The sequence below is a fragment of the Bubalus kerabau genome, chromosome 15, assembly GCF_029407905.1.
Source record: "Bubalus kerabau isolate K-KA32 ecotype Philippines breed swamp buffalo chromosome 15, PCC_UOA_SB_1v2, whole genome shotgun sequence".
Taxonomy (NCBI): domain Eukaryota; kingdom Metazoa; phylum Chordata; class Mammalia; order Artiodactyla; family Bovidae; genus Bubalus; species Bubalus kerabau.
In genome coordinates, this window is record NC_073638.1 from 56,355,958 (window position 1) to 56,368,352 (window position 12,395).

The following is a 12,395-nucleotide window of genomic DNA, read 5'->3' on the forward strand; positions in this document are numbered from 1 at the left end:
CTAAGCAAGAATACTTAACAAAATTGTCTTCCTAACTAGTTTTTAAAGTGTTTCAAGTCTGCTTCATTTCAATCAAATCTGTCTTATCTGTGCCTTTTACGAATCAAAGCAGTAACAGAATCACAGACGGTTAAAAATCTTAGACCTCAGGAATTATCTGGTCTAAATTCTTCATTAGAAATTGGGGGGCTAAGAGAGGAGAAGTGACCTGGACAAATTTACAGTTAACTGTAGTAAGACTGAGAAATTCAGGTCTTGATATGAAATTGCAAATTACTGATGAAAATGTTTTTGTCACATGAACTGTATGATTTGCTTCCTGTTGTATCCAGCACACAAAAATTAAGGGTAGGTTCTAATAGTACACACAAAAATTTGCAAAGAGCTCTATGCCTCGATGAAGATTTCACTCATATAAAAGCTCTAGAGAAGCTGTTCCAAATAAAAATGCCAAATTCACCTTAAACATACACATTTATAATCATCTAAAATTTTCTGAAGGCTACAAAAAAAGTTTAAAAAGTGGTGACCTTTGATAAAGTGGGAATGGGGCATCAGAAATAGAAGGGTTAAAACACACACACACACATACACAAAGGTTTTTAAAGAACAAAATAGGTACTATTAAGTTCCAAATCTGTCTTCATCTTAAAGGAAAAAAAAAGTGGCAGGGTGTAAGGATACTCTCCAACATTAATATATAAAGATTTACATTTCCAACCAAATAGTGAGTGAAAACAAAACAAACAAAAAAACAAACCTTCTGCTTACTTACAGTTCTGCAGATCATAGAAGTTTCAAAGTGTTTGGCACACAATCGATAATGTTTATTTAGTTGATCAGGTGTTTTATCTTCTAAGTCTGCTCTCCGACAGTTCTCCACCCACTTCTGGCATCTACAAAAATAAAGCCAAAATAAAACTACAGAATATGAGCTTAACATTTAAATTTCAGCATTCAGTTTTAAGGTAAATACCTGTTATGGATAACAGACTTCTGCTCCCCTAGACCCAAAAAATATAATTTGGAGAAGTTGATTAACAACAAAATGAGAGCTGGTAGAAACCTCAGAAATCATTTAGTACATTCACTTACAGACAAGGTTAAGAAGTAACTTGTCAGAGTCATGTACAAACTTAGCAGTAAAACTAGAACTTAAACTTGAATCTTTCAACTCCCAGGACATCCTAGCATCAGAGAGGACTTACTAATCAGCAGTACAAGCAAAAAACTGCACAACCATGAGGCCAATGGCTTAACATTCCCCTTAAGATTTCAACTTAAACAAGCATATGAAAACACATTGTCACTATAGAAAATTACAAAGTAGATGTTCTATAAATAACTAGAGTTTATTATGGAAGCATAATGGCTATATTCATCTGCTTTATTATAAACATGGTTATCTACAATGATAAGTGCAAACTAGACTGTAAGCTCCATGAATGCAGGGATTGTGTCTACACAATCTTGTACACAGATGGTGTTAAGAGATAGTGACTGAGACAAAGTCCATGTCCTCTTGGTGCTTAAATATTTGTAGGAAAAAACTAACATCATCTTCATCATCATAATGCTTATTAAGCACTTATTAAGAGCCAGCTGCTGCTGCTGCTGTTTAGTCACTAAATCGTGTCTGACTATTTGTGACCCCATGGACTGTACCAGACACTGCTCTAAACTGTTTTGAAAGAGGATAGAAATGTTCTATGCACCTAAAAGAGCAAAACTAAGCTCTTGGTAGAAATTTCAGGAAAACAAAATTACCATGGTGAAATGTTGATTATCTAAAATTGTAAAGCATTTCATTTGACCAAGAGGTATTAATTACTATACAGTGACGATGCCTAAGATGTTTGTATTTTAATCACATTCTTACATAGTTGTACAATGTGATTATAAATATTTTGATTTCAACACGTAAATTATTTGGTATGAAAACTCACTATAAAACAATTGCCATATTGTTAGAGTTAAATTTGTTTTTTAATTCTTAAATCTCTGGAGATCTTCCAAACAAAACATCACTGTCTGTATTATTTCTGAACCAAACTGAAATAGCTTTCTGATAAAAAGAAGACTCAGATTCAATCAAGAATAAGTTGAGCAGTTCAGTTCAGTCACTCAGTCGTGTCCGACTCTTTGCAACCCCATGAATCGAAGCACGCCAGGCCTCCCTGTCCATCACCAATTTCCGGAGTTTACTCAAACTCATGTCCATTGAGTCGGTGATGCCATCCAGCCATCTCATCCTCTGTCGTCCCCTTCTCCTCCTGCCCCCAATCCCTCCCAGCATCAGGGTCTTTTCCAATGAGTCAACTCTTTGCATGAGGTGGCCAAAGTATTGGAGTTTCAGCTTTAGCATCAGTCCCTCCAAAGAACACCCAGGACTGATTTCCTTCAGAATGGACTGGTTGGATCTCCTTGCAGTCCAAGGGACTCTCACGAGTCTTCTCCAACACCACAGTTCAAAAGCATCCATTCTTCAGCGCTCAGCTTCCTCCACAGTCCAACTCTCACATCCATACATGACGACTGGAAATACCATAGCCTTGACTAGACAGACCTCTGATGGCAAAGTAATGTCTCTACTTTTTAATATGCTATCTAGGTTGGTCATAACTTTCCTTTCAAGGAGTAAGCGTCTCTTAATTTCATGGCTGCAATCACCATCTGCAGTGATTTTGGAGCCCCCAAAAATAAAGTCTGACACTGTTTCCACTGCTTCCCCATCTATTTGCCATGAAGTGATGGGACCAGATGCCATGATCTTCGTTTTCTGAATGTTGAGCTTTAGGCCAACTTTTTCACTTTCATCAAGAGACTCTTTAGTTCCTCTTCACTTTCTGCCATAAGGGTGGCGTCATCTGCATATCTGAGGTTATTGATATTTCTCCCGGCAATCTTGATTCCAGCTTGTGCTTCCTCCAGCCCAGAGTTTCTCATGATGTACTCTGCATATAAGCTAAATAAGCAGGGTGACAATATACAGCCTTGACATACTCCCTTTCCTATTGGTGATAGAAGCAAGGTCCGATGCTGTAAAGAGCAATACTGCATAGGAACCTGGAATGTTAGGTCCATGAATCAAGGCAAATTGGAAGTGGTCAAACAGGAGACGGCAAGAGTGAATATCAACATTCTAGGAATCAGTGAGCTAAAATGAACTAGAATGGGTGAATTTAACTCAGATGACCATTATATCTACTACTGTGGGCAGGAATCCTTTAGAAGAAATGGAGTAGCCATCATGGTCAACAAAAGCGTCTGAAATGCAGTACTTGGATGCGATCTCAAAAACGACAGAATGATCTCTGTTCATTTCCAAGGCAAACCATTCAATATCCCGGTAATCCAAGCCTATGCCCCAACCAGTAATGCTGAAGAAGCTGAAGTTGAACGGTTCTATGAAGACCTACAAGACCTTCTACAAGTAACACCCAAAAAAGATGTCCTTTTCATTACAGGGGACTGGAATGCAAAAGTAGGAAGTCAAGAAACACCTGGAGTAACAGGTAAATTTGGCCTTGGAGTACGGAATGAAGCAGGGCAAAGGCTAAGAGAGTTTTACCAAGAGAACACACTGGTCATAGCAAACACCCTCTTCCAACAACACAAGAGAAGACTCTACACATGGACATCACCAGATGGTCAACACCGAAATCAGATTGATTATATTCTTTGCAGCCAAAGATGGAGAAGCTCTATACAGTCAGCAAAAACAAGACCGGGAGCTGACCGTGGCTCAGATCATGAACTCCTTATTGCCAAATTAAGACTTAAATCGAAGAAAGTAGGGAAAACCACTAGACCATTCAGGTATGACCTAAATCAAATTCCTTATGATTATACAGTGGAAGTGAGAAATTGATTTAAGGGACTAGACCTGATAGACACAGTGCCTGATGAACTATGGACGAAGGTTCGTGACATTGTACAAAACACAGGGATCAAGACCATCCCAAGAAAAAGAAATGCAAAAAAGCAAAATGGCTGTCTGAGGAGGCCTTACAAATAGCTGTGAAAAGTTGAGCAGAGGGCCCAATGAACTACACCTACCTGTTCCACATCAAATACCTAGAAATAAATCTAATGAAAGATGTATAAGACTTCTAATAGAAAATACTTTTAATTTTTATTGTTTCTTTTAGAAAAAAATTTTAAATAAATAAACAGAGCAATACACAAGTTCATGGACTGGTACACTGAATCCTAAAGGTATCAATTCTTCTCAAAATGATTTATTGATTTAATACAATCACAGTCCCAACAAGTTCTTTTATGCATGTCTCTGTGTGAGAGAGAAATGACAAAGATCATTCTAAAACTTTTTATACAGAAATTCAAAGGATCAGCATAGTCAAGACAATCTTGGGGGGAAAAGCTGAAAGACTTATATTACCAGATAGACTTATTATAACGCTTATTAAAACTGTGGTATTGGACTTCTCTGGTGGTCCAAAGGTTAAGACTCCGAGCTTCCACTGCAGGGGGTGTGGGTTTCATCCTAGGTCGGGGAATTTCCTTCCACATGACTCAAGGTGAAGTCAAAAAAATAAAATAATAAAATAAAAATGCATATATCTTTTTTAAAAAAGTGTGATATTGGCACAAAAGCAAACAAAAAACAGAACAAAATGAAGAAGAGCTGTGGATGCTTAAGACAAGGGAATCATTGCACAGCGGTGAAGCTAAAAGTTTTTCAGTAGTCCTGAATTGGCCATCCATATGGGAAAAAATGAATCTTGACCTGCACTTCCATCTATGGAAAATAAATTCCAAGTGAATTATAGACCTAAATATGAAAGGTAATACAATACAGTTTCTAAAAGATAACATAAAAGACTATCTTAATCACCTTGACACAAAGAACTCTTAAAAAGGCAACAGAAAAAAAGTCTAGAGGCAAAGATGAGTAAATCAGGCTACTTTATAGTTAATAACTTATTCATTAAAAGAATCATTTAAGAGTGAAATGGCAACCCGCAAAATGGAAGAAGGGATCTGTAATATACCAATCTAACAATGAACTCATATCCAAAATATATATGAAGAACTCCCTACAAATAATTCAGACAATCTAATATAAAAATGAGAAACTTGAATAGGCCAATACACATGAAAAAAAAATGCTCAGTAAAAAGAAAAATAAAATTTTTTAAAAAGCTCAATCTCACTAGTCATTAGGGAAATACTAATTAAAACTGTAACTAAATTATTACCATATACTCATAAGGATGACTACAATGTAAAAGAAATAATACCAAATGTTGATGAGAAGGTGGAACAACTTTGCCCATCAAGGATAGAAAGGATAAACTGTGGTATACTATTACATACAGACTACTATTTTGGCAATGGAATGAATGAACTAGCTAGATCTCACAAATGTGTTGAGCAAAATAAGTCAGGAGTACATACTGTAGGATTCTTTTCATATTAAGTTCAAGGGTAGGCAAAACTCATACATGGTGATTGTACAGAAAAGGAATTATTTAACACAGCAGGCCTCAAGTTGCTATCTTCAGAAAGACTTTTTTGTAAGGCTAGTCTTTTGGCTGATGTTGGAACTTGGCTTCTCTACACTGATATAAAAATTTCCTGTAACTGATAAGGTGACTTTTAGTGCCTTGACTATTCATGCAAACAGTATGACTTTTAATGAAAGTCTGTCCTTTTTCTGGGAGTCTGGAATTTTAGCATATGCTAAGCAGAGAGTGTCTAAGTGACCAGAACTCAATAACAACTTTGGGCACTGGGTCTCTAAGGGCTTCTCTGGCACAAATGTTGCATTTTCACTGCTGGGGAAAAGTGGACTCTGAGTGACCAGACATGGGAGGGAGAGAACATAAGGAAGACTACACATAGATCCTTCCAACTCTACCTCTGTCTTTTCCCTCTCTTAGGATGCAGATGTGTGCTCTTACTACATTGCTGTAAGAAACCTTAGCTGTGAGTACAACTATATACTGAGTATATACAGTACAGCTATATACTGAGCTGTGAGTACAACTATATACTTAGTACAACTATATACTGAGTTCCATGAGTCCGAGTGAATCTCTGAATATGGGAGTGGCTCCGGAGACCCCCTCAACATAGTAATGATAGTGAGAACAATGGATACATTTAGGGAGAGGTTAACAACCAGGAGTGGGCACTTTCTGAGGTGCTGGTAATGTTTTCTATCTTGAACATGATCTGTGTATATTTACCTTACAAAAATTCATAAAATTCTAGACTATCATTTTTGCACTTTTCCCTATGGATGTCATATACCAATAAAACAGCTTCCCATCACTCTTCCCCTCCCTGTCAATAGCCAACTAATCTAATGTGCATGTAGTCAAACAGTGCCTACCATGGGGGAGAGTAGGATAATAACTGTAAGAACCACAAGGGAGAGGAAGTTCAGGATGTTAGTAATATTCTTCTTTTTTTTAAATCTGGGCAAAATTTTCATGGACATGTTACTCTGAAAATCTAACAAGCTATATACTTATGATTTGCAATCTTCTGTGTATATATGCTTTACATCAGTAAGTTATAAAAATTATGTATGACCACAAGTCTTTTTTTTTACACATACATATATTTGTGTACATGTTAAAATGCACATACACACTTCTACAGTTCTCTCTCGACCTTTTTTTTTAAACTAATGCCTTCCCTGTCCTAGCTCTCCCTGTCACTGTTCTGTGTCCTTTTTTCCCCTTGGCACAGTGGAATGATTCCCCAAATCCATCAACTTCCAAACTGGTCTTACCTTTCTGTGACCTCTTCTCCAAGTGGAAAATGCTTTAAAAAACCAATTTGAGAATACTATCTTTCTCTGATTAAGATCCTTTAGTGACTTTTCATTACTCGTAGGATAAAGAACCAACTCCTCATGTGTCTTACATGTACAATCTAACCCTTGTTTTCTTTTCCCTCTTCATATCACACCACCCTTCCACTTTGCCACCTCACATGCCTTATTTCAGTTTCATGAATGCACTCTGATTCCTTTCATCATAGGGCTGTTCCCCATGCTGTTTATTCAACCTAGAATACTCTTCTTGTTGCTTTTTTGCACTTCCTTTGCACAGGAAAATCTATGCAAAGATCTGTCTTTAGATCTTCACTCAAATGTCACTGAGGAAAAATTTTCAGATTTGAAAAGAGTATGTACAATACACACACACACACACACACCCAGGTAGGTAAGACTATTCTACCTCCATGTACAGTAGTTTCCCCCTTACCCATGGGGGATATATCCCAAGACCCTCAGTGGGTGCCTGAAACCACGTATAGTACTGACTCCTATATATACTATGTTTTTGCAATACTAATGGGTAGGTAGTGTATATAGTGTGGATAAGCTAGACAAAGGGATGATTCACATCCAGGACAGGACAGAGCGGGCCAGTGTAAGATTTCACCATGGCTACCCAGAACAGCTAAAGGTTATGAATTTCACCCTGCCAAATCCAAAGGTCACTTCCTGTCTTCAACTTAATCACCCTTTCAGTACTAGGCAACCATCACTGACCACTCCTTTTTAAAGTTTGAAATTTTTTCTTTCACTGGCCTCCTACTAATGCAAGATTTCCAAAACATATTCCAAAGACGACTAGTCAAAGAATTGCTCCAATTAAAAACAAAGGAGGTTTCATGGTCAAATAAATTTGGATAATATTACATACTTTATCCTACATTTGGGGTTTTAGATATTTCTCTGGGATCTTGAATAATTTAGCTAACCTCTCTGTGCCTGCTTTTCTCATCTGAAAGCAGAGACTATCTCAAAATTTATTGCAAGGGTTAACTGAAATAGTCTACATAAAACACACAGAATAGTGCCTGACACACAGAATATGAAGTATTCTATAAGTATTATTATTATTATTACAATTCGCAGCATTGTTTGGAGGATTAAATAAGATCATATGAAAGTACTTTAAGATTGTATCTTATAGAAGTGATTCTCAAACATCATCGTCTCAGGAGCCCTTTACCCCTTAAATTATTGAGTAACTAAAGAAATTTTGTTTACATGCATTTTATCTATCAATATTTATGACTACAGAAACAACTTAGAAATTTAAAAATATTAGTTCATTAAAAATAGCAATTCCATTACATGTTATATAGATAACATTTTAATGAAATAACTATATTTTCTAAAACAAAAACCATTTAGTGAAAAGAATGGCACAGTTCACCATCTTTGCAAATCTCTTTTATGTCTAACTTTATAGAAGAAAGCTACAGTCTCACATCTGCTTTTGCATATAATCTGTTGCCATACATTGTTTTGGCTGAAGTACAAGAAAGAAATGACTTCTCAATGATATGCAGTTTAAAAGACTATTTCAACATTCCTGTTTCCTACGTAATTGTGGATGTTCTTTGATAGGACACTGAAACTCCACAAGCAGTGGTTTCTTAAAGATTAGCTGCAATGTGGAATCTGAAACCAGACCAATGAGCCTTTTCATACTGTTTGATTAAAATCCACTAGTCTAACTTGCACTTTGAATAGAACTTTCATCCATGTATGTCTTTGTAAAATCATGAATTTATCAGTTTGGAAAATCTTAGTTCAGTAAGTTTGGCAGACTGGCTAAATGGTAACATATTTCATTATATGATATATACATATATATATTTTTTTTAGGTCACATGTATCAATATCACCACTGATCTCATCAGAAAAGTCTAATTAGAGAGTTGTCTAGCTCAAGGTAATGAATATAAATTTTCCAAAATTCTAACTTTTGCTTGAATGCTTGGCTGTCAGTTGTTTTTCTTTAAGTGGCAGGCTTATTTTGTTCATTTCCAAGAAAATGTCTACTAAACACCTATATCTGAAGTCATACTTAGAAAATTTTATAAAACATGATATATAACTTATCTGAGTAGTGACTTCATAATGTTATAATGCCCCTGAAAAACTCCACGGTACACTCCTGAGATAATGAGCACAAAAAAGGCAAATAATGTCAGTGTTATTATGAAGTAGTTTTCACCTTTTTGACTCCCTGAAAGGGTCGTGGGGACCCTCCTGAATTCCTGGAAACCACCATTTTACATTTTACACATTAGAGTATATCAATTCTCAGTTAACTTTGATTAAACTACCAAAGAATTTTGCAAGACTTCACTACCTCAGGGGAAAGTACTGTCTGAGAAGAAAGAAGAATGTTTCAACTGCCCAGTTCAGTTCAGTTCAGTCGCTCAGTCGTGTCCGACTCTTTGCGACCCCATGAATTGCAGCACGCAAGCCTCTTGATGAAAGTGAAAGAGAAGAGTGAAAAAGTTGGCTTAAAGCTCAACATTCAGAAAACTAAGATCATGCCATCTGGTCCCATCACTTCATGGCAAATAGATGGGGAAACAGTGGAAACAGTGTCAGACTTTATTTTGGGGGGCTCCAAGATCACTGCAGATGGTGACTGCAGCCATGAAATTAAAAGACGCTTACTCCTTGGAAGGAAAGTTATGACCAACCTAGATAGCATATTCAAGAGCAGAGACATTACTTTGCCAACAAAGGTCCATCTAGTCAAGGCTATGGTTTTTCCAGTGGTCACGTATGGATGTGAGAGTTGGACTGTGAAGAAAGCTGAGCGCTGAAGAATTGATGCTTTTGAACTGTGGTGTTGGAGAAGACTCTTGAGAGTCCCTTGGACTGCAAGGAGATCCAACCAGTTCATTCAAAAAGGAGATCGGTCCTGGGTGTTCTTTGGAAGGAATGATGCTGAAGCTGAAACTCCAGTACTTTGGCCACCTCATGCGAAGAGTTGACTCATTGAAAAAGACCCTGATGCTGGAAGGGATTGGGGGCAGGAGGAGAAGAGGACAACAGAGGATGAGATGGCTGGATGGCATCACTGACTCAATGGACCTGAGTTTGAGTGAACTCCGGGAGTTGGTGATGGACAGGGAGGCCTGGCGTGCTGCAATTCACGGGGCTGCAAAGAGTCAGATACGACTGAGCGACTGAAGTGAACTGAACTTATCTTCCTGCCACTGCCCTAAGGTGAGTTGATTATATATATATATATATTTAAAGTGCATTAATGCTACTTTTTCTAAACTAATATGAGGTATTAGGGTATGAAATTCCACAGAGTGCCATGTATTAATTATACTCCTCAATTTTAAGTTACTTCTAAACAGTTGTTTTAAAAAGTGTGCACAGGGACTTCCCTGGTGGTACAGTGGGTAGGAATCCATCTGCCAATGCAGGGGACATGGGTTTGATCCCTGATCCAGGAAGATTTCACACGCCACAGGCAACTAAAGCCAGTGTACCACAAATGCTGGAGCCCGCATGCTCTAGGGCCTGCGAACCAAAATTAATGACCCCCTGTGTCACAGCTACTGAACCCTGTGTACCCATGCTCTACAACAAAAAACCCACAATGAGAAGCCTGTGCACCGCAACAAAGAGTACCCCTCACTCACTGCAACTACAGAAAGCCTGCGTGCAGCAACAAAGACCTAGAGCAACCAAAATTCTTTTTTCATGTGCATGGAATTTATAAATATAATGAATGGGAAATATACTATTTAACAGCTTTAAATATATTTATATTTATGGTTAGTTAACAATGTGAGTTAACTTTTGAATAATACATGGGCTGGCAATGTCACCTTTTATCAACCTTCCCTATAACCCATTTACAGAAGGAAAAAAAAACAACTATAACCACTAACCCTAAGAATACAATTATTAATTCAGTAAGCAACTCTGGAAACTATTTCTTTATTATAATAAACTGGGCAGGGTGAAAAACTGTTAAATACAGTAGAATTTGAAATCCTCTAGTATTGATTTTTGGTTCTGATACAAAGTTAAGACCTTTAATACATTAAGTAAAATTTGACAGACATAAAAGGACTATTACTGTATGACTGACTTAGATAGTATGAGTATAAAGTACCTAGAACAGAAAAATTCATGAAGACTAAAAATGGACTGGGGTAAAACGTTACTGTTTAATAGTTAAGTTTTTGCTCAAGATAATGAAAAAGCTGTGGAAGTAGACAGTGGTGATGAATGCAGAACACAATGAATGGTAACTAATGCCACTGGATTATACACTCAAATATGCTTTTTAAAAAAAAATGATTAAAATGGCAAATTTTACACTACTGCCATTTACATAAGGGACTTGAGCATACATGTATTTTGGTATCTGCAGGGGATTCCTGGAAACAATCCTCTACAGACACCAAGACACGCCTGCATATTTTTATCAAAAAAATTTTAAATTAATAACATGATACACCAAAAGCCACTTAACTGCACATTTTAAAGAGGGGAATTGTATGGTATGCGAATATCTCAATAAAGATGTTTTTAAAAGAATTTTTAAAAAGCTCGTAATTTGGTCATGAAACACTCAAAGGGCTCTTACATATAGGTTGGTGCAAAAGTAATAGCGGTTTTGCATTGTTGAACTTTGCTGTTTGACAGTGGAATACATCCTTATATAAATGTGGCTATACATCATTTTAATGCTACCCGTCTGATCCACTACAGCTTTCTGAATCCTGGTGAAACTTTTACATCTGAGAAGTATGCTCAGTAAATCAGTGAGATGCACCAAAAACTGCAATGCCTGCAACCAGCATTGGTCAACAGAATGGGCCCAATTCTCTTCCACGGCACATCACACAACCAACACTTCAAGAGTTGAACGAACTGGACTACGAAGTTTTGCTTCATCTGCCAGATTCACCTGACCTCTCATGAACCAACTACTACTTCTTCAAGTATCTGGACAACTCTTTTGCAGACAAAACGCTTCCACAACCAGCAAGAGGCAGAAAATACTCTCCAAGAGTTCGTAGAATCCAGAAGCACCATTTTTTATACTACAGGAATAACAAACTTATTTCTCGTTGGCAAAAATGTTTTGGTTGTAACTCTTTTGATTAATAAAGATGTATTTGAGCCTAGTTATAATGATTTAAAATTCACGGTAGAAAACTGCAGTTACTTTTTCACCAACCTAATAAAACTGGGCAGAGTCCAGTGCCAGTCCCTGACAGTCCAGTGGTTAAGACTCTGTATTGCCACTATAGGGGGTACAGGTTCAATCCCTAGTCAGGGAACTAAGATCCTGCATATCACAAGGCCAGGCCAAAAAACAAATTAAAAAATAGATAAAATAGGACACAGCTTTGTTCATTGTCACCTGAGAACAAAAGACCTCCAAAGCATAAATTATAAGGGGGAGGCACATTTCCACTCAATACAAGGAAGAAACAATAGTCAATCCTGTCCAGAATCCTCAAGTATCCCCTCACAAAGCAAAGGAACTGACACTAGAGGTGTTTTAGCAAAGGCCCACCTGTCAGAAATGTGCAGAAGCCTCTTAAGGGTCCATAAATAACTT

At 37.2% G+C, this 12,395-nt stretch overlaps 1 protein-coding gene across 1 annotated transcript in view; it reads right to left on the reverse strand.

The window, feature by feature from the left end:
- The window catches only part of THAP12 (THAP domain containing 12), a 29,693-nt gene that overhangs the window by 12,194 nt on the left and 5,104 nt on the right, over positions 1-12,395 (reverse strand). The window contains exon 2 of the mRNA XM_055549131.1: positions 776-896. Within this exon, the coding sequence (XP_055405106.1) occupies positions 776-896 (121 nt within the window). The remainder of the gene's footprint in view (positions 1-775; positions 897-12,395) is intronic.